The sequence below is a fragment of the Anguilla anguilla genome, chromosome 8 (genome assembly GCF_013347855.1).
Source record: "Anguilla anguilla isolate fAngAng1 chromosome 8, fAngAng1.pri, whole genome shotgun sequence".
NCBI lineage: Eukaryota > Metazoa > Chordata > Actinopteri > Anguilliformes > Anguillidae > Anguilla > Anguilla anguilla.
Window position 1 is genome coordinate 12747999 of NC_049208.1, and position 22092 is coordinate 12770090.

At 42.4% G+C, this 22092-nt stretch overlaps 1 protein-coding gene across 1 annotated transcript; it reads left to right on the forward strand.

Moving 5' to 3' along the window:
* Nucleotides 1-3407: 3407 nt before the first annotated feature.
* crispld1b (cysteine-rich secretory protein LCCL domain containing 1b) lies at nt 3408-21593 on the forward strand. Its single transcript, XM_035428549.1, has 15 exons — nt 3408-3827; nt 4924-5244; nt 12055-12173; nt 12669-12801; nt 13246-13361; nt 13886-13986; nt 14670-14834; nt 15816-15876; nt 16789-16855; nt 17066-17196; nt 17483-17526; nt 17625-17697; nt 18000-18075; nt 19993-20126; nt 20545-21593. Exons 2-15 carry the CDS (start codon nt 4984-4986, stop codon nt 20594-20596), a joined length of 1533 nt encoding a protein of 510 aa, XP_035284440.1. The 5' UTR covers nt 3408-3827; nt 4924-4983; the 3' UTR covers nt 20597-21593.
* The last annotated feature ends 499 nt before the right edge of the window (nt 21594-22092 follow it).

Here is a 22092-nt window from a genome sequence, read left to right on the forward strand (position 1 = left end):
TTGTCAACAAAAGGGAATAGGCTCTAATGATATGCCCAGGCCAACATCAGACTTAAACACATCAGACACCACTCATTTTACAAAAAAGAAAGTTTGGTAAATTCTAAAGGAAGGCTAAAACAGCTTGCCTCTTTCTGATAGTGTAATGAAATAGTATTTCTAGTATTCCAGGAAAATTGATACCATACTGGTATGTATGTGTGAGTGGTTATTAGTGTACTGAGCCATAAGTGTTTTCAGTACATGATTGTAGGAAGTTTGTTACCCCCTTAATGAGTCTTAATTGAATTTAAAAGTTGTCGTAATTTTGTGGCTTATGACCTCCAGTGGTCATGGCTTTGCCTCTTTGTTTTTGTGTCTGTAAGGGACTGTTCCTGTGTCGGTATGGGCATGCTGAGTCATCTCTGCTCCTCATTGGCTAGGAGGCTTTTAGATGCTTGAGTGAGTCAGGTGTTTGCCCATAGCAGTGATTAACCTCAGTTACCTCTGTGAACGTCCAGCTGTGAAAATGACTCATAAGGAAAGATGTGAGCACCCCACCCTGCGTACAGGCCTAATAAAATAAACAAATGAATGAGTACAACTGCTGCTTCCATCACCGCTATTGCAGTTACCATTATTAGCACCATTACTCCAACAGTTCCTACTATGATGTCCACTGCCATTGTTGTTCCTACTGTTAGTACTGTTAGTACTGCTACTGCCAAAAACATACTACAATTACTATACTAGTGGTACTGAAGAATATAGAAACTCAAAAACATCGGATCGGCTTTGTAAAAATCTAGTTTTTTCGTGCATGTCAGATGAAAGGGGTCGAGTTTGTCACCCTCGTTAAAGGACAGCAGGTCGGTTTGTCCCGTAGCCATGTGCATAATTGGCCGTAGTGTCGTCCACAGAGGGAGGTTCCCGGTCAGCGTCATTGCCGCTGCCTCTCTGTACCAGCAGCTCCTCCTCTGATTGAGCGGGTGTCTGTGGTTCGCCTGCACAAACTGTTCCTGAAATTCCCCGCTCTGTTGTAAAGACTGCTCAGCTCAGCTGGGGCTCTGCACAGTGAATTTAAACAGCAGCTGGCGCTTCGGAGGACAAGCCGTCTGTTCCTTCTGAAATCGACAGAGGTCATTGCAGGGTTGAGATGGGTTTACAAAGATGTAACAAAATTTGAAGGAAAGGAAGCACGATAAAAGCTATTTGAATTAAAAAAAAAGAAAATGTTTCGTTTTTCCCACAATTTCCAGTCAGCTCACCCTTTGACTTGAAATGAGGTGACTCCTCGCAGTTGAAAAGAACGTCTGAAGGTCATTTTATAATAGAACTAAATTCAATGTACATTGCCACATAAGAGTGAAAGCAAACAGTGCAAAAATAATAAATTAGTATATATGTATGCCATTAATGTAAAATATATAACTTACTGCCAAATTAATGTATGTACATTTATATATATATGACACTGTATAATATATTTTACAGAAATGTAATTTTTAAGGGTTGCTGTTTCAAGAACAGATTGTATTTAACAAATTTGTTTGAAAGTGTCAAGACGGAATCCCACAAAATAGATGATTTAATAAACAAAGGCAGAATTGTTAACATGCTGCAGGTGTTGTAATTGCTCGCAGCCTTTGCGTGTTTTGTATGGTTGAGACATCAGGTATGAAATATGAGCTCGCTTTCTGTACATAGAGGCCACTAGACTTATATGCACTTCTTTAATTAAACTACTATCAGCATAATCATATCACTGTCTGTGTGCATAAAACATGTTGCTGGTAAGTATGTGTTTTACATTTTAGGTGAATAAAGGTTTAATTTCGGTATTTCTGTAACACCTAAAAAGTTATATGTAGAACAGTGATGGCGGCAGAGTAAATGAATCGCAGTATTGTGGTCAGGTTCCTGGGGGAGTTCTGGTTACAGCGGCGGTTGCTGTTTCAGCTGCAGCATGCAGTTTGACTGTGCTGCCAGCAGAGCTAAGAAGCACCAAATTTGCGGTTCGGGCCTTTGGCCAGTGACCGGGAGAGAGGAGAAGAGGATTTTCAGTGCTGTTCTAGAGAGCTCCAGTCCAGGTGGATTGCACTGTGAGACTGTCACTGAAGAGGCCAAAAAACAGAAATCAACGAGATGCTTTCAACAGGTAAGACATTTTACAACCCGTTTTCCCCCCTCTTCATTTAGGTTTTAATTCAACTTTAACAGACTCCAAGATTTACAAACAAAACATGGACTTCCCTCTTTAACCTGGCTGAACTTTGTGCAAATATTAATGTTAATGACAACACTGTCTTTTGGTGATTAGATAATGGGTGTTAAGCATGTCTGTTGCCTGGTATAAATTGGGTGTTATACTGATTAAAAACAGGAATTACAAAATTGCTGGATCAGCCATATTTCATTCAAATAAAACAATCTATGTTGCCTGTTGGGTGGCTTGTCATACTAATAAGCTGGTTATCCATGTAGTAACTGTCCCATGGATTGACATTGAAATCTAATTGTGCCAGTGCTGTAGTGTTACGAAGATGGAACATAATTGGCTGTAGTGTTACCAAGGTAACAATTATTTGTGTCAGCTGGGGTTTTCCTGTCTCGTTATTCAAAAAATGACTCCTCTTGCCAATCAGGCACCTGCAATCTGCATGTGCCATTTCTGCATGAAGAGTAATTTTCAAACACAATGACTACACGGCACAGCTGGCAGACCACAGATTAAAATGAAGCAGTGGCTGACAGAACGCACTTCCCTTAAACTGCACTATCCTAAATTTACAGACAATGATGGAGTGGGCCGTTGAATATAATAAATCATTCCAACCTGGGAGAACAATAAAATATTGAGCATAAAACTGCTATGAAAAAAGTTTTTTTTTTGTGTTAGGAACGTACCCATGTAAGTCCATTAATTTGTATGCAAGCAATAAGAACATAACCACCTACTGTAGCAACGACTGCAGACACAATGGCCCATACAATCAGGCACCAGACAGTTAACTACATATCAGGCAGACATCAAACAAGCAAAACCAGGAAATTATCAAGTTGGATGTTGTTAAATAGACTACAGTTATACTGAAGGGTAGTAAGCAATACATCCCATAGTTTCTGTACGTCATCCAGGGATCCCTATATGCATGACTTTTCGAGCGAGACTGCAGCAGTGACAAAGTGCGTGTCTGCGTTTGCTATCGCGGGGGGGTGGGGGTGGGGGGGGGGGGGGGGGGGGGGGGGGCTGGGGTGGTGGTGAAATACAACAAACCAGTGAGAGGTCAGCTCTTTAAGTGCATATAAACGCTCCGGTTACAGAAAAGGTCCTGCATAACCCTGCCCTTGATTACAATATCCAATTTGGTGAAAGAAGCCGCAGTCCGCTTGGTCTCGTGCGAAGCGAGCGGGCTTCTGGAAACACTGAAATTTGACCTGAGGAATCAACCTCACGAGCTCTGGGAGAGGAGTGGTCAGGAACGTCACGCATCACAAAGGACAAATCAAGGATAAAAGTGGAGGATGCACTTGAGTTTCTGTGAAAATGCCGATTGCGAGCTAGACCCCCGACAAGCGAACTTCAAGCAAGTACGTCTATCGTTGATTTGTCTAGTGTTCAACCATCTGAAACTTAGCTATTTCTAAACTGAAATCTATAAACCGTAAAGGGTCCAATAAAATTTACGCGCAAAATAGCATAGGATGCCTACTTTTTAATAAGTGTACTTTGCACGCGCAATGTCAGCATCCTGCAGAGACCAAACCATTGGAGCTTGAAGTCAGAAGCATCATTGCAAAAAGGAGCGGAAATCATATAATCTTTGAGGAAGAGAACGTAAACTGAGGTAATTAATTTTTTTGACTGATGACTGATTTTTTAAAATTCAATTTTGCATGGGGGGGACTTATCAGAGTTCAAGTTATCAAAATATATTTCAGTACAGGGCAAACGCCGGAAAAAGGCTGCAGCAGGGGGGAAAGCTGATTCAGGATGCTGTACTGAGACACAACTTATGAAATATTGCACTTACCTGACAAGGAGCAAACGTAAATAGTTTGTGTAAAAATGATAAACTTTATTGCAGCAGTGTAACTGCCACACTTGTCTTTTATTCAAGGACCTTATAACAAGCAAGAGTCTTATAAGTTAGTAAATGCACATGTGTAAGTTTGCCGGATGCAATATTTTAAAAGCGCATTGTATGACATTGCATATGTGCTCTGCTTTGCTTTTCGGAATCTGGACAGCTGGTGTGAACTTTAGGTTTAGTATATACACAGTCCTGGAATTTGCGTAACCGCACCTTTCACAAAGATGGCAGCGCTCAGCGCGATTATTGTTATAAACTATTCGTATGATTTACCTGTAATGAAAAGCAACAAGAAAGAGCGGCTTGTTGGAGGATATGTCCTTTGGTGCCATGTATGATCGTGATTCCTTCTCATTTATTCATTTGAATGGTTTTCCTAAAGTTGCACAATTTAGTCGACTCAAAGAAACAGAATTACACGTTCTAACTTAAGTGCTACAGTTGATCAAATATAACCTGCAATAAGGGAACGAGAATTTCCCTTTAAACTGAGATGGTTGTATAGGCTATAAGTCACATTGACTTAATACTACCACTCCACCACTACTTTGCTTAATGATCCCTCAGTCTGCCAGAGAACAGAGATGTGATTATCAGTAAACACAGATCAATGTTTAAATGAACGAAATGAGACAATATCTTTTGCATTCTGACTATTCCGTCATTGGCAATCCAATTATAATTGTCGTTACAGTACTTTGCTGTATTGCAGTTAAACACACTGGCGTCTATCTGGATTTATCTGACACCGCTGTGGTTCAATTTACCTCCCAACTACAATATTGACCTTAGCCATAGCAAACTGAATTGTTAACCAATCTTGGTGTTTTCTGCTTTTTTTTGCCAACAGACGTGAGGAAAGTACTTTGTTTTGGAGTTCATCCCAGGGAGTTTTTTTAGGTCAATCAACATGAAGTGCTGGCCCTGGTATTGGCAGAGAGGGATAGCAGCTCTGCTATTTATATCCCAAACAATCATCGCCATGGTGATCCCAAACTCCACCCACTTGGAGGCTATTCTGGAAAAGTATCTGGATGAAGATGGAGAGTGGGCGGTTCCTAAACCGAGGGGGCGGAGAGCCATCACTGAGAGTGACATGCACCTTATTCTGGACCTGCATAATAAGCTGAGGGGTCAAGTCTATCCACAAGCCTCAAACATGGAGTACATGGTAAGCAAAAAACAGGGTCTTACAGGGCATTTGTCTGTAGTAATATAAAAAAAACTTGTAATGAAGAACAAACTTAATCTTGGGTTTGTTCAGAAGACTTGAACATGTATTGCATGTACATCTTTAATGGACATAGTCAATTTTATATATATTCCGTGCATGCATCTAGTGAGAACAGTACTATGGAGAAACAGAGACCAAAAGATGTGTCAAAATGGTTCCCAGCAGTTTAGTTTTCATTTTATGTCATTCCTGACAATAGTCACGCATCGAATAACTAACTGCATGTACATGACACTCACGGGAGCATTCAATATAACTGCCCCAGTGCTTTAATCTTAGCTTAGAGTTAGGAATTTAAGCAAGAATTGCATTTAAAAAAATCCCTATGCACTAGGGGTGTGCAGCAAAGTCGCTATCTGTATGTATTTGTGTCTGTATATCTGTATTTTGATAGAGCCTGGACATGTGGCATACACTGGGAATGACTGGGAAATATGGACAAATAGGTTTTTTTACAACTTAATTTCACTCAGACTGCACTTGCTGGTCATTTGAAGCTTCAAAGTGACATTTACATCTTTTTTTTTCTTAATGAATGAACTTAGATGTAATTAAAAAAAACTATCACTGTATTCACAAACAAAACAATAAATGTAGATAAATTCTTTTAGACAGTAAAGTAGCTAGATACAGGCCTACTGTAGACAATACATTAATGATGAACTGAACCCCACCACCCCACCCTCATTTAAAGGACAATACACAGTCAGGTAGGAACTTGAAAATAGAGCATTCATAAACTACAACAAACAAATTAAATGTTTTTTAACTATTTTTAATGCCCCTCCCCCCAATTTATATAGCTATCTAAAGACAGAAACATATGTTTCTTAGCTACAACTAATGTTCATATGGAAATTTGCAAGCACTCAAACTTTAGGGTAAATGAGATTCCTCTAGCTAACACTATAATGTGCTTTAGGCTGCTTACCGCCTGGAACAATGTACATTATAAAAAAATCAGCAGGCAGGTGCCACTAGCAACAAACAGCCTATGAGTAAAATGTTTTCATTACATTACATTACATTACATTACAGTCATTGAGCAGATGCTGTTACCCAGAGCAACTTACACAACCTTTGGACATGGCATTTACATTGCATCCACAATTATACAGCTATGTACTGAAGCTGCTGCCTTCATTGATAGGCTGGCGCATTCGACCGCTTCGATCCATCGCCTAATGAAAGAGCATGCTTTTTTGCCTTTATAAAATATTGCTAGAAACAAATTCAATCAGAAAACAAATTAATTCAAATAAGCCCTTTTATGCACCCTTACAAGCTGAGTCACATCGGAGTCAGAAAAATGAATTCTTCAAGTTTTTTTCTTTTTCACAGTTCATGGCTTTTCAGGGTCTGATTGCATGGCTCCCTACCTGAATAGTCTGTTTGCATTCCTCAATAAACAGAGCCAAACGGATACGAGAATTTATTTAGAATCTGTATTTTTTCTTTTTTTGCATGTGTGCATGCAGAGTGAGTGTTTTGCTGAGGCATAGTGTTATTTAACCGTGTTGAACTATGATGTGCAAAGCAGCATTGCAGCATCTTTTTTTTGGCTCCAGATGAAACATACCTCATGTGAAAACTGCTTGAGCAGCAAAGAGCCACCAGAAACAAGCTCCCTTTTTTTTTTTTTTTTTTTGCCGTGAGGGGTGCCCATAAGAACCGTGTGGAACTGTGTGTAACTGGAGAGCCAGAATGGAGGCATCAGAGGAAAGAGATAGGGTCATTTCAGGATATATGTGCTACGGCGGAGAGATTATTCCTCTTTTCTGTGCAAATGGGGGGCAGGGTACGGCGACGTGGGCGTCAGTCTCCGTTTTCATGGGTATGATATTTCACTGTCGCAGTGAAAGTGTGATCTTGCTGCCTCGACGGTATCCAATATCCAGGGTCGGCGAGTTGATTCCTGTCTGCACTGATGGATGCTGCGCCTGGGAGTCCCAGGCTGACACACGATTGGCCACAGCATCACCCAGGGATGATGGATGTCAATTGGCAGGCTTATTCCACCTCGCCACTCAGTAGCGCCACCTCTGGCCAACCCAGGTCTTTGCTCCTTGGGAAAGAAAACAGAAGCAGGGGGACGGGCGCATGCCTTTCACTGGACACACGTGTTCGTGTGCACGCCCTCCCGAACTGACGAAGGACATCGCGTTTGATGGGACAGGCCTGCAAACAACCTCTGGAGTTCCAGTTGTGTGAGAAAAGATAAAAGTAGCACATAAAAAGATGTTTAAAAAAAGTTTTGGATTCCATCGTGGTTGACGGTGTTTTCCACCTAGCCCTCGCTGTTGCTGTGCGACCTTCTCTCCGATTTGTGATGTCCCAGCTTGGTGTGATTTCTTTCTTGTTGCTTGGTAACTGCTTGGTGATTTCTCTACAAAGGTAGAGGTCCAATCGGTGTTCGCTGGCCAGCCCAAGACAGACCTGTCCTGTAATTAGGCTTACCAATACATGGGTACCCTGCACAAATGTATCAATCATTACAAACAAATTGTTCAAGGCCCAAATTTTTTTTGGTAATTTTTGGAGCTGTTAGCATCACCAGCATAGGTCCAGTGTGAATCCGCTGTACTGGGTTCAACCTCGCGGTCAAAGGAGGTGACAAAAGGGATTCCAGCGCAAGCCGGTTGTTGATTCAGATATGCAAACAGACGGGTGCGAACGTTTGAAGTCGCGGTGTCACACCATGATAGAGGGCGGTTCTTGATGTGAAGCCAGAGGGACTGAATTCCGGGTGGGCATTCAGGCAAACACACAGTGCAGAGCTTCCCCCAGAGTCAGAGTACTCTACATGCCAAATCCACACTGTCTCTCATTACCGTTTCGCACAGAGATGCCCTCATCCAGGGATACCTGTGCAGCAATAATTTCACATTTGACTTGTTGCATATTAATAAAGCTGATTAAATGCATTAGCAACAGCTGCCACATGAACCTTATATGACAAATGAAGGGGCCAGGTGAATGTTTGCATAATGCCGGGGTTAAGCCGCACACGGCATGCTGACTTTTGTTGTTCAGCTCCTAATGAAGTAATTACACACCTCACCTGCTTGTTCTGATCTAAAACTGCTGCTCATTTTAAGTTGAACAGAGAAATCAGCAGAGCCTGCGTATCTCCAGTACATGGGCAGTGGGACCCCTAGCTCAAGGTCTTTCCTGTATTTGCACCGAAATCGCTGTAAGCGTGTAACCTTTGCTTTTCTTGCTGTGATGTGGTGCGCCCAACTAAGACAGATGTGTGTTCTTCTCAGGACAGGCATCGCCGAGCAGCGGCGTTAGAACAGTGCCAGAGGTCAGGGAAGGAAAGGGGGCTTTGACAGCAGAGTAACACTAACATCCAAGAATTCCAAAACCTCCCAGATCCCGAGCAGCGCAAACTCTGCACAAGTTCAAGGCTATACAAACACACACACGGATACACACACACGTGCGTGCGCATACAGACATGTGTACACACATACACACACACACACACACAAACGCAAATGCGCGCACATGCACACACCCATGCACATGTGAGCACACACACACACACACACACATTTGAAAAAGGGAAAAAAGAGCTGTACACATCTGCATTCTCATGTCTTTGATTGAATGCTAGTGGCCTCAGTGAACCCCATAAAAGGTGCTGAATGCCTGCTACTCTGATTCTTCCCTCCATTTCCCTCGACTAATCCTCAATTCTCACAGGCTTCTGAAGATACCGGTCTTTATGCGTGACTCACAATAGCGTACAAGCAGAGTAGAAAATCACCTTCTCCTCAAAATACAAGCACTCACATGCACGCCGCATACATTACATGGCCAAAAGTATGTGGACACCTGACATGCAACATCTCATTCAAAATTGTGGGCATTAATATTGTGTTGGTCCACCCTTTGCTGCTATAACAACCTCCACCATTCTGGGAAGGCTTTATACTAGATTTGCTTCCATTCAGCCAGAAGTGCGTTGGTGAGGTCGGGCACTGATTGGGTGATTAGGCCTGGCTTGCTCTTGGCTTTCCAACTGGTCCCAGAGGTGTTTGATGGGGTTGAGGTCAGGGCTCTGTGCAGGCCAGTCAAGTTCTTCCACACTGTTCTCGACAAAACCATTTCTACATGGACCTTGCTGTGGGCCCGGGGGATTGCCATTCTGAAACAGGAAAGGGCCTCCCCCAAACTGTTGGGGAAGCACAGCATCGTCTATAATGTGATTGTATGCTGTAGCATTAAAATTTGCCTTCACTGCTACTAAGAGGCCTAGCCCAAACCACTAAAAACAGTGTTCAGATACTTTTGGTCATATAGTGTATATACAGAAGCACTTATTATTCATTTTAAGAGAGAGAAATATACACAAGTATATGCACTCATATTTCATACACTGACCTGAATGACATGACATATGGTTCATATTATTTCACTAAAGTTTAAAGTATCTATCCCTCTTTGATAAACTAATTCTAAATGTAATGCACTGCATCTAGTACAAACTGTATGGCAAATGTAAAACAAAACAAAAAAAAACTAGTCTGAAGCCTTTACAAAAATACCCTATAAAGCAATTGTAGGAAGCAGGTAACACAATAGAGTGGTTGATGGTAGGTGAACTTTAGCTGGGGGGTGACCTCGTAGGAAAGGTGGAACAGGAGCCCGGTGGAGTGGAATGCTCGGGAGACACATGGAACACATTAGAGAGGGGCAGCTCAGCACCCGTTTGCATTCTGTTAAATAACCTCCTTCTCCAGGGAAAATGAGGCGGAACCCAATACCCAACAGAAACACACTGGCTCCATTCTTTAAAAATGAGAACGATTTCACAGCAGTATTGGCAAAGCAGCAAAAAAAAAAAGAGAAAAAAAGAAAAAAAAAGCTCCTCAAAGCGCATTTGTCTGTTGTAATTTTGCCCCCTTTGTTGGAAATAATAATCGCAATGTTGTGCAAATGGACTAGTGGTTTCAACTTGGTTTAACAGCACACTCTCAGCTTTATCGGGTAGGATGGAGCGTTCCTAAATGCTTAGAATTAATGAGCGACACTGAAATTTGCTCCGGTAGCAAATAAATAACAAAGAGAGTCTGTAGATATATAGAAGTTTGCTGCCGAGAAATGTTTAGCACGATCATTTTCTTTTGGCTTATCTAAGTGTTCACGCTCCATTCATACAGAATGTATTAGAGCGATCTGCGGCACTGTTCCAGATGCAACCACTGTGACCGGCGTTAGCTGTTCTGTGCCTGTCAGAAAATTGGTATGGGTACAGCTTTGCCAGCACTGTGTCCAGTCAGCCTTACATAACACCCAGTGACAACCATGTGCTTCTCTGAGATAAATACGCACAGTCTTTCACTGATGAGGTGAGGCTTGCCTTGAACTGTGCTCTGATTAAGAGTGAAAATCATCCCCTGCATGTGACTGCTCTGTCCTTGCACATACATTATCTCAGTCCTGCGCACAAGCCATCACCAGATGTGCTATCAGGCCTAAGACATTGATTTGCGAGGCTATTTTGAGTTTTTTTTTCTTTTTTAAAGGAGAGCAGAGGGTCTTCCCTCCTTGTGCATTTTTTGTTCAGACAGGGCTACACATAGAGATGGGATCACAGTACAGCAATTGTGAAGGTGGGGAATGTAATCCCCGTCCACATGGAGGAATTAGCATAAGGGTTAAGTGTTGTCCTGGCTATGGACTGCACCATGTGAAATGTAAAATAAAAAACAATGGACAGAGACAGAATTCGCAGCATAGACCTGAGTAATTCCTTGAAATTATTTGACTGCGCAATTTTTGTAAAAAGACATTACATTAAATTATTTTTATAATTTTAGCCATGACTTACACAAGCTAAGCTTTACAGGAAGTCAGGAGGTACTTTTTCAAATCTAACACCCTTCTAACTCTTGTGCAGGCCAGTCCGTACTGTACTGCAGAGCCTGCGGCGTTCCTGAATGGGGAAATGATAACTGCGTTGGGTCTATAATTTCACAATTTCATTTCATTCATAATTTAATTCATTTACCTTGATTGTGAGTTCAGTTCTATAATTAAGGGCTTGGATGAAACTGAACCCGTTGTGTGTATGTGTGTAGAAATGCTGTGTAGGAGCAGTGTGTGTGTGTGTGTGTGTGTTTGTGTGGAAACGCTGTGTAGGCGCAGTGTGTGTGTGGAAATGCTGTGTAGGTGCAGTGTGTGTGTGTAGAAACGCAGTGTAGGAGCAGTGTGTGTGTGGAAACGCTGTGTAGGAGCAGTGTGTGTGTGTAGAAACGCTGTGTAGGCGCAGTGTGTGTAGAAACGCTGTGTAAGAGCAGTGTGTGTGTGTGTGTGTAGAAACGCTGTGTAGGAGCAGTGTGTGTGTGTAGAAACGCAGTGTAGGAGCAGTGTGTGTGTGGAAACGCTGTGTAGGAGCAGTGTGTGTGTGTAGAAACGCTGTGTAGGCGCAGTGTGTGTAGAAACGCTGTGTAAGAGCAGTGTGTGTGTGTGTGTGTAGAAACGCTGTGTAGGAGCAGTGTGTGTGTGGAAATGCTGTGTAGGAGCAGTGTGTGTGTGGAAATGCTGTGTAGGTGCAGTGTGTGTGTGGAAATGCTGTGTAGGAGCAGTGTGTGTGTGTGTAGAAACGCAGTGTAGGAGCAGTGTGTGTGTGTGTAGAAATGCTGTGTAGGTGCAGTGTGTGTGTGTAGAAACGCTGTGTAGGAGCAGTGTGTGTGCAGGCAGTGTAACGGCAGGTGTGTTTTCGTGGCTGTGCTGCAGGTGTGGGACTCAGAGCTGGAGAGGAGTGCGGAGGCCTGGGCCGACGAGTGTCGGTGGGAACACGGGCCGGCCAGCCTACTGTCACAGATAGGACAGAACCTGGGCGCTCACTGGGGCAGGTATTCTTCTTCTTCTTCTTCTTCTTCTTCTCCTTCTCCTCCTCCTGCTCTTCTTTATTCGTCACCGTCTCTTTCTCCTCCTCCTCCTCCTCCTTTCCCTCATCCTCCTTTTCTTCTTCTTCTTCTTCTTCTTCTTCACCTTCTCTTTCTCCTCCTTCTTCTTCTTCTACTTCTTCTTCTTCTTCTTCTTTTTCTACTTAGAGTCTTCTTATTACTATTTTTCTTCATATCATTATTACTGTATTACTGTTGTTGGTGTTGCCATTATTACGATAAATGGACTTATGTCTATCATGATTGTATTGTTACTGTTTTTTTTTTTGATGATTTATTATGATGAAGATAAATCTCATAGATAAATACAGTTTTGTACCATAGAAACCAGAGGTATTACAATTATGGAAGTGTCTTGAACTGTCAATGAGCGGTATGCTGACCCCTGACCTTCTCCCTGATTGTACACTGAACACCCGTTGCGAATGTTTCTTGTTTCAGAGACCGCCCGCCCACGTTCCACGTTCAGGCCTGGTACGACGAAGTCAGAGACTTCTCCTTCCCCTATCCGCAAGAGTGTGACCCTTACTGCCCCTACCGCTGCCATGGGCCAGTGTGCACTCACTACACTCAGGTAAACACGTTCTTCTCCGACTTCACGTTTTACTCCGGAATCCACCTGAACACAACATATTTCAAAGCAAGTGACTCATGTAGCTCCTAAAGTTTCATGTACAAAAAAAAAAAGGAAAAAAGCTGCACAATGTTTTCAAAAGATTTATGCATGGAAACACCTGAGAAATGTATGACATAGGCTTTATTTTCTAACTTTATTGATATGGTGTTTATTGCATTCTATTTGCATATGTGTGTGTGACAATAAAGAGAGAAGACAGAAAGAGATTTTATGTGTGGGAGTACATTTTTTTCATCTGCTTGCAAAATTTGGTTGGTTGAACGAGCAGTAAGCTATTGCTTGTTTTTTGTTAAGTAAATGGCTGGGGGGGAATTAGCTGAAGCAAAGCACCTGTGCTCATTTAATGGCACCCCGAAGTAAGTGAACGTCATGTTTGTGCAGTTGGTCTGGGCCACTAGCAACCGCATTGGCTGCGCCATCAATGTCTGCTACAACATGAATGTCTGGGGGATGATTTGGGCCAAAGCCGTCTACCTGGTGTGCAACTACTCCCCTCCGTAAGGAACCCTTTCATTTAATCTCTCTTATTAAAATCACAGCTGGCCTACCTTTCAGACGTAGCCCTGATTCTATCAACACTGAAAGTAAATGCAGGTGTTTGCACATTTTTCCTCACCTGCACTAGTTTAGCCATCATGGAAATTAATTCTAGCAGGAAAACACTATAACTCTTGCATATAATTGTGAGTCAAATTTAAGGGTGAATTTAGTTTTAAATCTGTAATGTGTGCAATCTTTTCCCAAACCTCTTATAAGTACTGGAAAACATGAAGTGGCAGTTCACAGTACTCAACCAGGTCTGGAATTCAGTATAACAACATAACATGTTGTGGCCTGGATGTAAATGAAGCACTTCATTTTATTTCATGAATTGCACAACTTGCTTCTTTTACAGAATGTTGCAGTGGTAATATAAACTGTTGATGTTTATTATTCAAAGCTGTCACCCAGTGCCTAAATTTCAGCTTTGACTCTGACCCCACTTTCCTTGTTTCTTTTTTTGGATTTTGGGAATGTACAGGGGCAACTGGTGGGGCCACGCCCCCTACAAGCATGGCAGCCCCTGCTCTGCCTGCCCCCCTAGTTACGGAGGGCGCTGCAGGGACAATCTCTGCTACAGAGGTAGGTTTTTGTGCAAAGAAACAACAATCCTCCATTGATCATGTGACCCGCAAACTCTGTGGCTATCTACAGTAAGACAGCAATGACCCCATTTTCAGTAGCCACACCTGAGAAGGAAACAAGCAGTGAAGCGCAGCAAAGCTTTCAGATGCGCATGGAAATGCAAAGAACTAAATCAACTTTGTTCACATTCAATTTACTCTGATATAGTACATGTGTTCCCTATTACTCTCATATAAACTAAGCACCGAGGGCCAGATTTGCTAAAAGATTGCAAATGCTTTCTCCCGTGCAAAAGCAGCTGCTGCAAGCCCACAATATCTATGTCGTATTTACTAAACTGTCGCAATGGGTTGAAATTGCTATTACGATGTATTTTACGGGGGTAACATCACTCTGTGACTTGTTTTGAGGCATAGTTATTGCATACGTATACCTGGGGTGAACATGCTAAAATGGGGGAGATTATGTAAATTAGGCGATCTAATTTCCTGACGCATGCAATAATTGCAACTCCTTTCTTTGCGTGAGAATTTTTAGAACATTGTATCTTTATTATTTTTTGTCATATGACCATTACATAAGTAATAGCAGTAAGTAACAAAACATATTCCTCCCGGGTTAAATCACATCTGCGGGGGTGGTCGTCTTTCATCACGCAAACCTTTCTTATGTGTTTACAGACGATGGGATGGGGAGGCACTACCACCCCCCCGAAGCGGAAGAAACCAACTACATCGAGCCTGAAGTGCCCAGGACCCCAGAGCCTCGACTGGGGGCACATTCCCCAACCGCGCCTCCGAAGGACCGTGCCGAGAGGAAGGAGGTGGTCAGCACCAGGCAGATGTGTGAGAATCAATTTTACCTTTGTGACATCAATCACCGAATTTCATTTTATGGTACAGACTGCGTCAGGATCAGACATTTACAGGGTTCAGGGTGTTTTACATCGAGTTGTGGTGCATTACATTGCAGTCATTAAGACCTGAGTTGAACCAAAGACAAATAAACTGCTTCATCTCCTGTGGAGAGAAGCAAACTTACTCAAAGCTGCATACAAAATAAATGTACTCACTGATTGGAATAATCTATTCATGAATTCAGGCATTCACTCAATTAATTTGAATGGATTTATATAACGCCTTTCATTGCATGAGCTCATAGTATTTTACAACAAAGAGGGAGAACTCACCTCAGCCTTCATCCACCAATCAATCAGTCTGTCAATCAATCAGTCAATCTACCAAGCTACCATCGATTATTTATCCATCCATCCATCCATCCATCCATCCATCCAGAATGCATACATGTATGGACAGATAGAGAGGCATTTCAAATTCTGCTGGAGGCTGTGTAGGCTCTGTCTTTGAGGAGAGGGATTTGTTTGTTTAAAGTCGTGTCGGGGGGTTCTGCCGGGGGGACGGGTTCCACCGGTGCAGTTTCTGTTTCTCCTAATGACGCGCGGGTCCTGCTGGCTGGCCGGGAGGTTTTTCTGCTCTCTGTTTTCACAGAGCTGCTCTCGGCCCGTGTTTACTCAGGGTGCTCTGGGACCTTGGCTGCTTTTAAACGGCTTCCTGCGACGAGGGAGGGAGGGGGGCAGGGGGGGGGGGCGACGGGGAGAGGGGGGCAGGCAGGGGCAGCGCCGAACGCAGGCATGGCCAGGCCGTGACTACGCCGGGGGTGGGATCCCTCTGTTTGTTCTGGAAGCGCTGCCAGAGGATCTCACCCGCTGTTAAACTTCACAGAGTGGCATTCTTTACCGTTATCAATCAACAGCAACTCCAGAGCCGCGGTTCTGGGCTTCTTAAACGGCCTTTTGTTTCTCTCAGCTCAACAGGTGACCTGCGAGGCGAAACTGCGCGATAAATGCAAAGGAACGACGTGTAACAGGTACGGTTGAGCCACGGCTAGTTGGAGGGGCATTTCTTTCTGCCTGTATGTTGTTGTTAAGTTGGAAAATTTTCTGGCTGCTGGGTGGTTCATTCGGTCTCGGATCTAATCCGGACCATGCCGGTTCACTATTGCTGCACATTTGTATGGGGCTGTGGGACAGTTCAGTCGGTTTGGGGTCCGTCTTTCAACTCTCTCCAGTGATCCCCGCTGGTCGATCGGGGGCTCATGGACTGCATGTCAAAGAGCTGCGTGTGAATTTTTGTTCTCCGGTTCCACTCTGTATGAGCTTGGCTTTTGTATCTGCGGTATGAAAAGAAGCAGCTGGTGACACCACATGTTTTGGAGGAGAACCACACCACAACTGCCTGCACTCTACCGGAGTTGCAGCAGGATTTGCTGCTGTTGTGGCAGACAATCAGACATTCCAGACCAGTGTGGGACTGGACATGTTCAGCCCCACATTGGGTGCCAAATTTATGAAGAACAAATGTTTTATTTTTTAAAATTTGCATTGTATCCAATACTTTTTTGCAAGAACGTACACTGCATTGTTTACTCTTATGGGTTTGCAATAGGTAAACAAAGAGGCCTTCATGAGCAGTTACAAATGTCAAATAACATTCTGTACCAAGTTAAATACACTCTACAACAGGCTTTATAAATTATTAATAACATGTTAATAAAGTAATATTTGCATGTTTATTTTTAGAACATAAGAAAACATACTGATATGAATGAGTCTTTCATTCGCTGTAGGTTTGTCAACTGACTGGTGAATATCCTACAGTATCAGAGTCATTTTCTGTACATTCATTTTTATATGGCCTACGTTTGTGTTGGATGATTTTGTTTCGCATTGTTAGTTTATGTGCTGCTTATTCCAATACTATCTTGCTATCTTTTCAACAGATATGAGTGCCCTGCTGGCTGCCTACAGAGCAGAATGAAAGTAATAGGAAGTGCATACTATGACATGGTAAGCCCACTTTAAATGTACATGACTTTTCCTCAGTAGTTTTGAAGTAACTACCTTGGGCTGGTTTCTGCAGTAGTATCAATATCTGTCAGGATAAAGCTGTTGTTAGGCTAGTCACATACAGAGCTCGTCTGATTGGCAGGGAGCTGTGCATGTAGTCATTTCCTGGGTAATGGAGTTTCATACCCTAACCCCTTCCTCTTCCCACAGCAATCCAGTATTTGCGGAGCTGGTATACATGCAGGGATTGTGGATAATGAAGGAGGGTGGCTGGACATCACAAGAGTAGGAAGAAAGGAACACTTTACGAAGTCCAACAAGAACGGGGTTCAGACTCTGGGGTAAGTGTATTTATATCTCTCATTTTATAGCACCCGGTAGCGAATGCCATGTTCAATGTCAAACTCTGTGAAAGTAAAGCCTTTCTGCAACTGATATTACGCCAGAACCGTGATTAATTGCTGTGTATTTGTATGCATATGCTGTAGTCTTGACTAGTTCTGTGGACAGTGCAAGTGACTATCAACTATGTTCGCGTAATATGGTAATCAATGGTCAACAGGCTTATGACAAATTTACTGTGATTACAGTAATGATTGTAAAAGCATTGTTAACTTCCTTCAACAGAAAATCAGAGAGTGCAAATTCCTTCACTGTGTCAAAAGTACCAGGTTAGTGTTTTTTTTAAGGTTTCCAGGCATCACAGACACAAACATATCGCCTAATGTTCTCAGTAGTTACTGTTCTGCCCTTATGCTTATCCATGCAGTGAAAGCCATCACGTGCGAAACCACCGTTGCACAGTTGTGCCCCTTCAAAAAGCCGGTCAGGCACTGTCCAAGGTAAACCCTGGTTTTCTTTATTTTCAATTCTGCAGGAGCCTTATTTTATTTTCATAATGATTATAAGTGGTTGCTGCCGTGTTATTGTAATGATACTACTGTGACTTTGATGTTTAAGAAACACTACTGTGGTGTAGCTGTGGCATTGTTTTGATACTGTTATGATGCTGCTATGGCATTTATAGAACACATCAGTAATGCTGCTATGACATTGTTATGATACTGTTATACTGCTGCTATTGCATTTTTGGAATATAACTATTATGGTGCTATGACATATGACTGCTGTGCTTCTATTCCAGGCTATACTGTCCCCGAAACTGTCTCCAGATGACCTCCCAACACTCTAGAGTCATCGGAACTCGAGTTTATTCTGACGTAAGCGCAAATGCAAACTGAATGACTGCAAACTGAATTAAGCCTATTGTTCAAAAACATGTTTTGTCTGTATTTATGTTGGTTTGGATAGGTTAGCTACTGAAGTGATGAATTAATCCACTGACTAATCAGTTCCCTCTTTTATGAAAGCTGTAGACCCCCAGGAATAATCAAGTACCCCCGGCTGAGACATCAAAGCATTACTTAATGATGTTTTGATTTTAAGAAAGCAAAATGTAAAGCACTGCTGATTAAACTGTGAGGCTGGAACTGGAAGTCCTAGGGCATGATATTGGCCCAGAATTTACATTTACAATGCAGCATCCAGCATAATTTAATAATCTGCAACATATGGAATGTTGCATGTTTATCAGTAATTATAATACAGTCTATATTTAATCTTGGAAAATAATACGTAACAACCCAGGCAATTTACACTGAAGTAGCACCCTTAATAATTATTATACATAATGTAATATAATAATTAATGTCTCTGCGGTGCAGAGAGACGTCCCACAGTCCTTTGTGAGAACTTGCGGGGTTCGTGCTCCTGCACTGTGCAAACATTCCGAAAGGGCGTGACCTCCACAGATCAGGTCAGAAGGGGTGTGGGGGGGGGGGGGGGGGGGGGGGGGGGGGGGCTCATAGAACAACAACGGCGGCGGGCGGGGATAATACGGCGGGAATCTGCTTTCCCACGAGAACAGAGTACACCGGAGCCCCTTCCTCAAAGCGTACGTGTCAGGTCCTCTTTTATAGATGCAAGCCCGCATTAGCTTTCCTTTCAGCGGTAGGACTAACGGCTCTCGGTGACAGCCTTTTGTCCTGCGCGCCGCAGCTCCCCGTCTGGGTCTTCTCTTCTGCCACGCCCGGCTGTAGCGCAGCCCCCAGGGGCGGAACCTGTCAGGCTAAACGCCTAGCTCTGTGGGAGAGAGTGAGTGACTGTCAGAGGTTTCAGCAGGATGTAGAAGCAAAAAGGTTTCACAGAAATTGTGAAAAGGAGGTTGTGGGACCGTGGAAAGGAGGCTTGAATCCCAGGTGGGGGCACTGCGGTTGTACCCTCGGGCTAAAGAGTTTAACCTGAAATTGCCTCAGTAAATCCACGGAAAAGTGTCAGGGCCTCTGGAGTGAAGAATAAACTTGCAGTTGAAAAAATAAAAAGGACAAAAAGAAGGTCCTTGTAATGTGCAGAAATATTAAGGATTTTCAAGTTAATCTCTATCCATTTCTACATGTTTCTAAACAATTCTGCTTCGGTAAGTGTCCAGATGAATACGGGATGGAGAGCGTCTGCTAAATGCCTGTAATGTAATGGATGGTACAGAACATCAGCCTGAATAAGGACGTCTGGCCCAAATGAATTGATGTGAATAACCAATCACAATTACACGGAGTGCAGCCTTCGAGGTGCCTTACAGTGACATTTAAGAACATAAACAGTGACTCCTTTTAAAAGTGATTCATGTTTCGGAAGCTTATTTTCATTGTAGTTTCTCCTCTGACAGGCAGCGATGACAGGTTGTTATATCCGACTTAGAAGACTGGTGCAGGAGAAATCATTTGTCTGTGCATAACTAAGACTTTAACTTGCCAGCAAAGCAGCTAAAAACAGTGTCCATTTATTCATATTAAAATGATGCGAAGAGATCATTTGTTATATGCTCTTTTTTAAATTGGCTTCTGTGGGAAATAACAGTGCACAATTTGCTTTCGAGCGTGTCCCTTCAAGTGCATCCTTGTAAGAAAGATGCCTAGTTACTGTTGCCATAGTAGAATTGGTATTAGGATTATTTTTGCTTGGACCTTAGTTAACCCCACCCCCAACTCCCCCACCAACACACCAACACACACACACACACACACACACACACATGCACAGACACACACACTGTTTAACTTCCTGTGTTTGTTGAACAGAAATCCAGCATCTGCCGGTCAGCCATCCATGCAGGGGTCGTACAGAATGACTCAGGGGGATACTTGGATGTCATGCCTGTGGACAGGAGGAGACAGTACATTTCCACTCACCAGAACGGGGTCTCCTCGGAGAGGTACAGACAAGCGGTCATGGAGTAGTCCCACACTGGGAGGGATAATCATTTAAAGGCTGTCACTTGTTTCATTTCCCTGGTTTGTTTTGAGTAGACTTTTCCAGGAATGTCTCTAAAATTCCCCATTCAGGTCAGGGAATTTTCCTGTTTACCCTATTTGTCCCTTTAGCATTTCTGTTTTCTTCCTTTTCCCCATGGAAAACCCACTACTTTGTCCAGTGCTTTAAGACAATACAAGAGTATACAATGCAATAAATCCATTTTCATTGATTGATTGATTGATTGGTTGACTGATGCTGATGACGCATGCTGAACATCGTTTGAAGAATGTAGTTCACGTGCTTTGTGTGTAATGTGCTACAGTTTGCTGGGACATTGTGCAGATGTGGCTAATCTTAGCTCTCATTCTTCCCCTCAGCATACGGAATCCTTCGGTGGGCAAAGCGTTCCGAGTCTTTGCGGTCATTTGAACTCGAGCCGCAAGGACCCCTGCATTGCATGGACCCCTTGAAGAGGTGCTCATTGTACTGCCTGCTTTTCCATACATTTCTGACCATGCTGCACTGAAATCAGGACCCATTATTGATTTAATCATGTACATTCAACAACGCCAGGGAAGAAACTTGACAATTATAGACTACAGGTCAGAAAATATGGGAAGTTACTCTGTTCACGGCCATTTGCCCTTTTCCAACCAGCCAGAGCTTGTGAAATATTGTGAACTTTGTAAATTTTATGTACATAACATTCCATTTTGTAAATAATGTTATCTGTTTTGTTTAATGAGCATGTGGCCTGTGTCTGGTTTGCAAAAAATTATTTGCTGAAAGTCAATAATCTTAATTGTACATTTAAGCACTTAAAGAAAGGTTTCCTTCATAGTGGCCAACCTGTCACAAAACTCTACCTGTTCAGAGATACCTGTGTTCCTGAAAAAGTGCTTCAGCATGTGACAGAATTTAGGATTTGTTTCATAACTTTAAGAAATGGAAGTTATTATATCTTTATTTTTATATGTATTTTTATAAGTATTATTCTGTACAAATTTGCTGCTAACTCTTGTGATGTATTTCAGAACAGACTTCTACAGAATCTGTTACTTTAAAAGCCTGGCAGGCCAGGAACTACAGTTCTACAGGAAAGTTATTCAGAGGGAGCATTAATAAAGCGCACACCTTCACCATCGGACAGTAGTAAAATGATCTGTATGAGCATTAGTCATCATATAATAATGGAAATTATAATTTATCATATTAGTGGAAAATGTTATTTTAAATTAAAAATGTATTGTGCTTGAAACTGGAAAATGTATTCATTCACCTTGTAGGCTTCTGCTGTTTCATAAAATATCAGGAGAAATCTGTTTCCCTTTGGTCTCTGCAATTAGTCACATGTACTATGGACAGTACTACCTCACTTGATTAGAAAAGCTTTGTTTCATATGCAATAAAGTTTCTTTTAAAAACATTTGTGCTCATTGTCCTATGTCCAATGTGAATATTTTGCAACTGCATCCTCTATCAATGATGGACTGATCTTGACCCATGAAAGTGTTGTTTGCTACGGGAATGTGTTATGATTGGTTAAAATCCTGACTGGCTCCATCATTGTGGGATTCCGACAGTCTTACCTTGGAATTCAAGTTCAGTCAGTGGCCAGTTGATTCAAAAGGGTCCTCATCTCATAATGACCTATTTCCACATCACCCGTGTTACAGAATGCCCTCAAATAAGATGTTTTTTTTTTTTTTTTAAATCCTTGCATTGAGTAATGACTACAATATGTGTGCTCTAATATTAGCATTTAGTAGATTTTTTTCTTGCCTAATTCATCCCTTGATACTAAATACAGGCGTGAGCAAAAGACTTAGAATTTATAATGTTTTACTTTCAAGCATTTTTTTCTCCCCTTTATTATTGTTCATAAGTAAATGCAATTTTGCTGAATTGCTTTGGCTGATTCATGT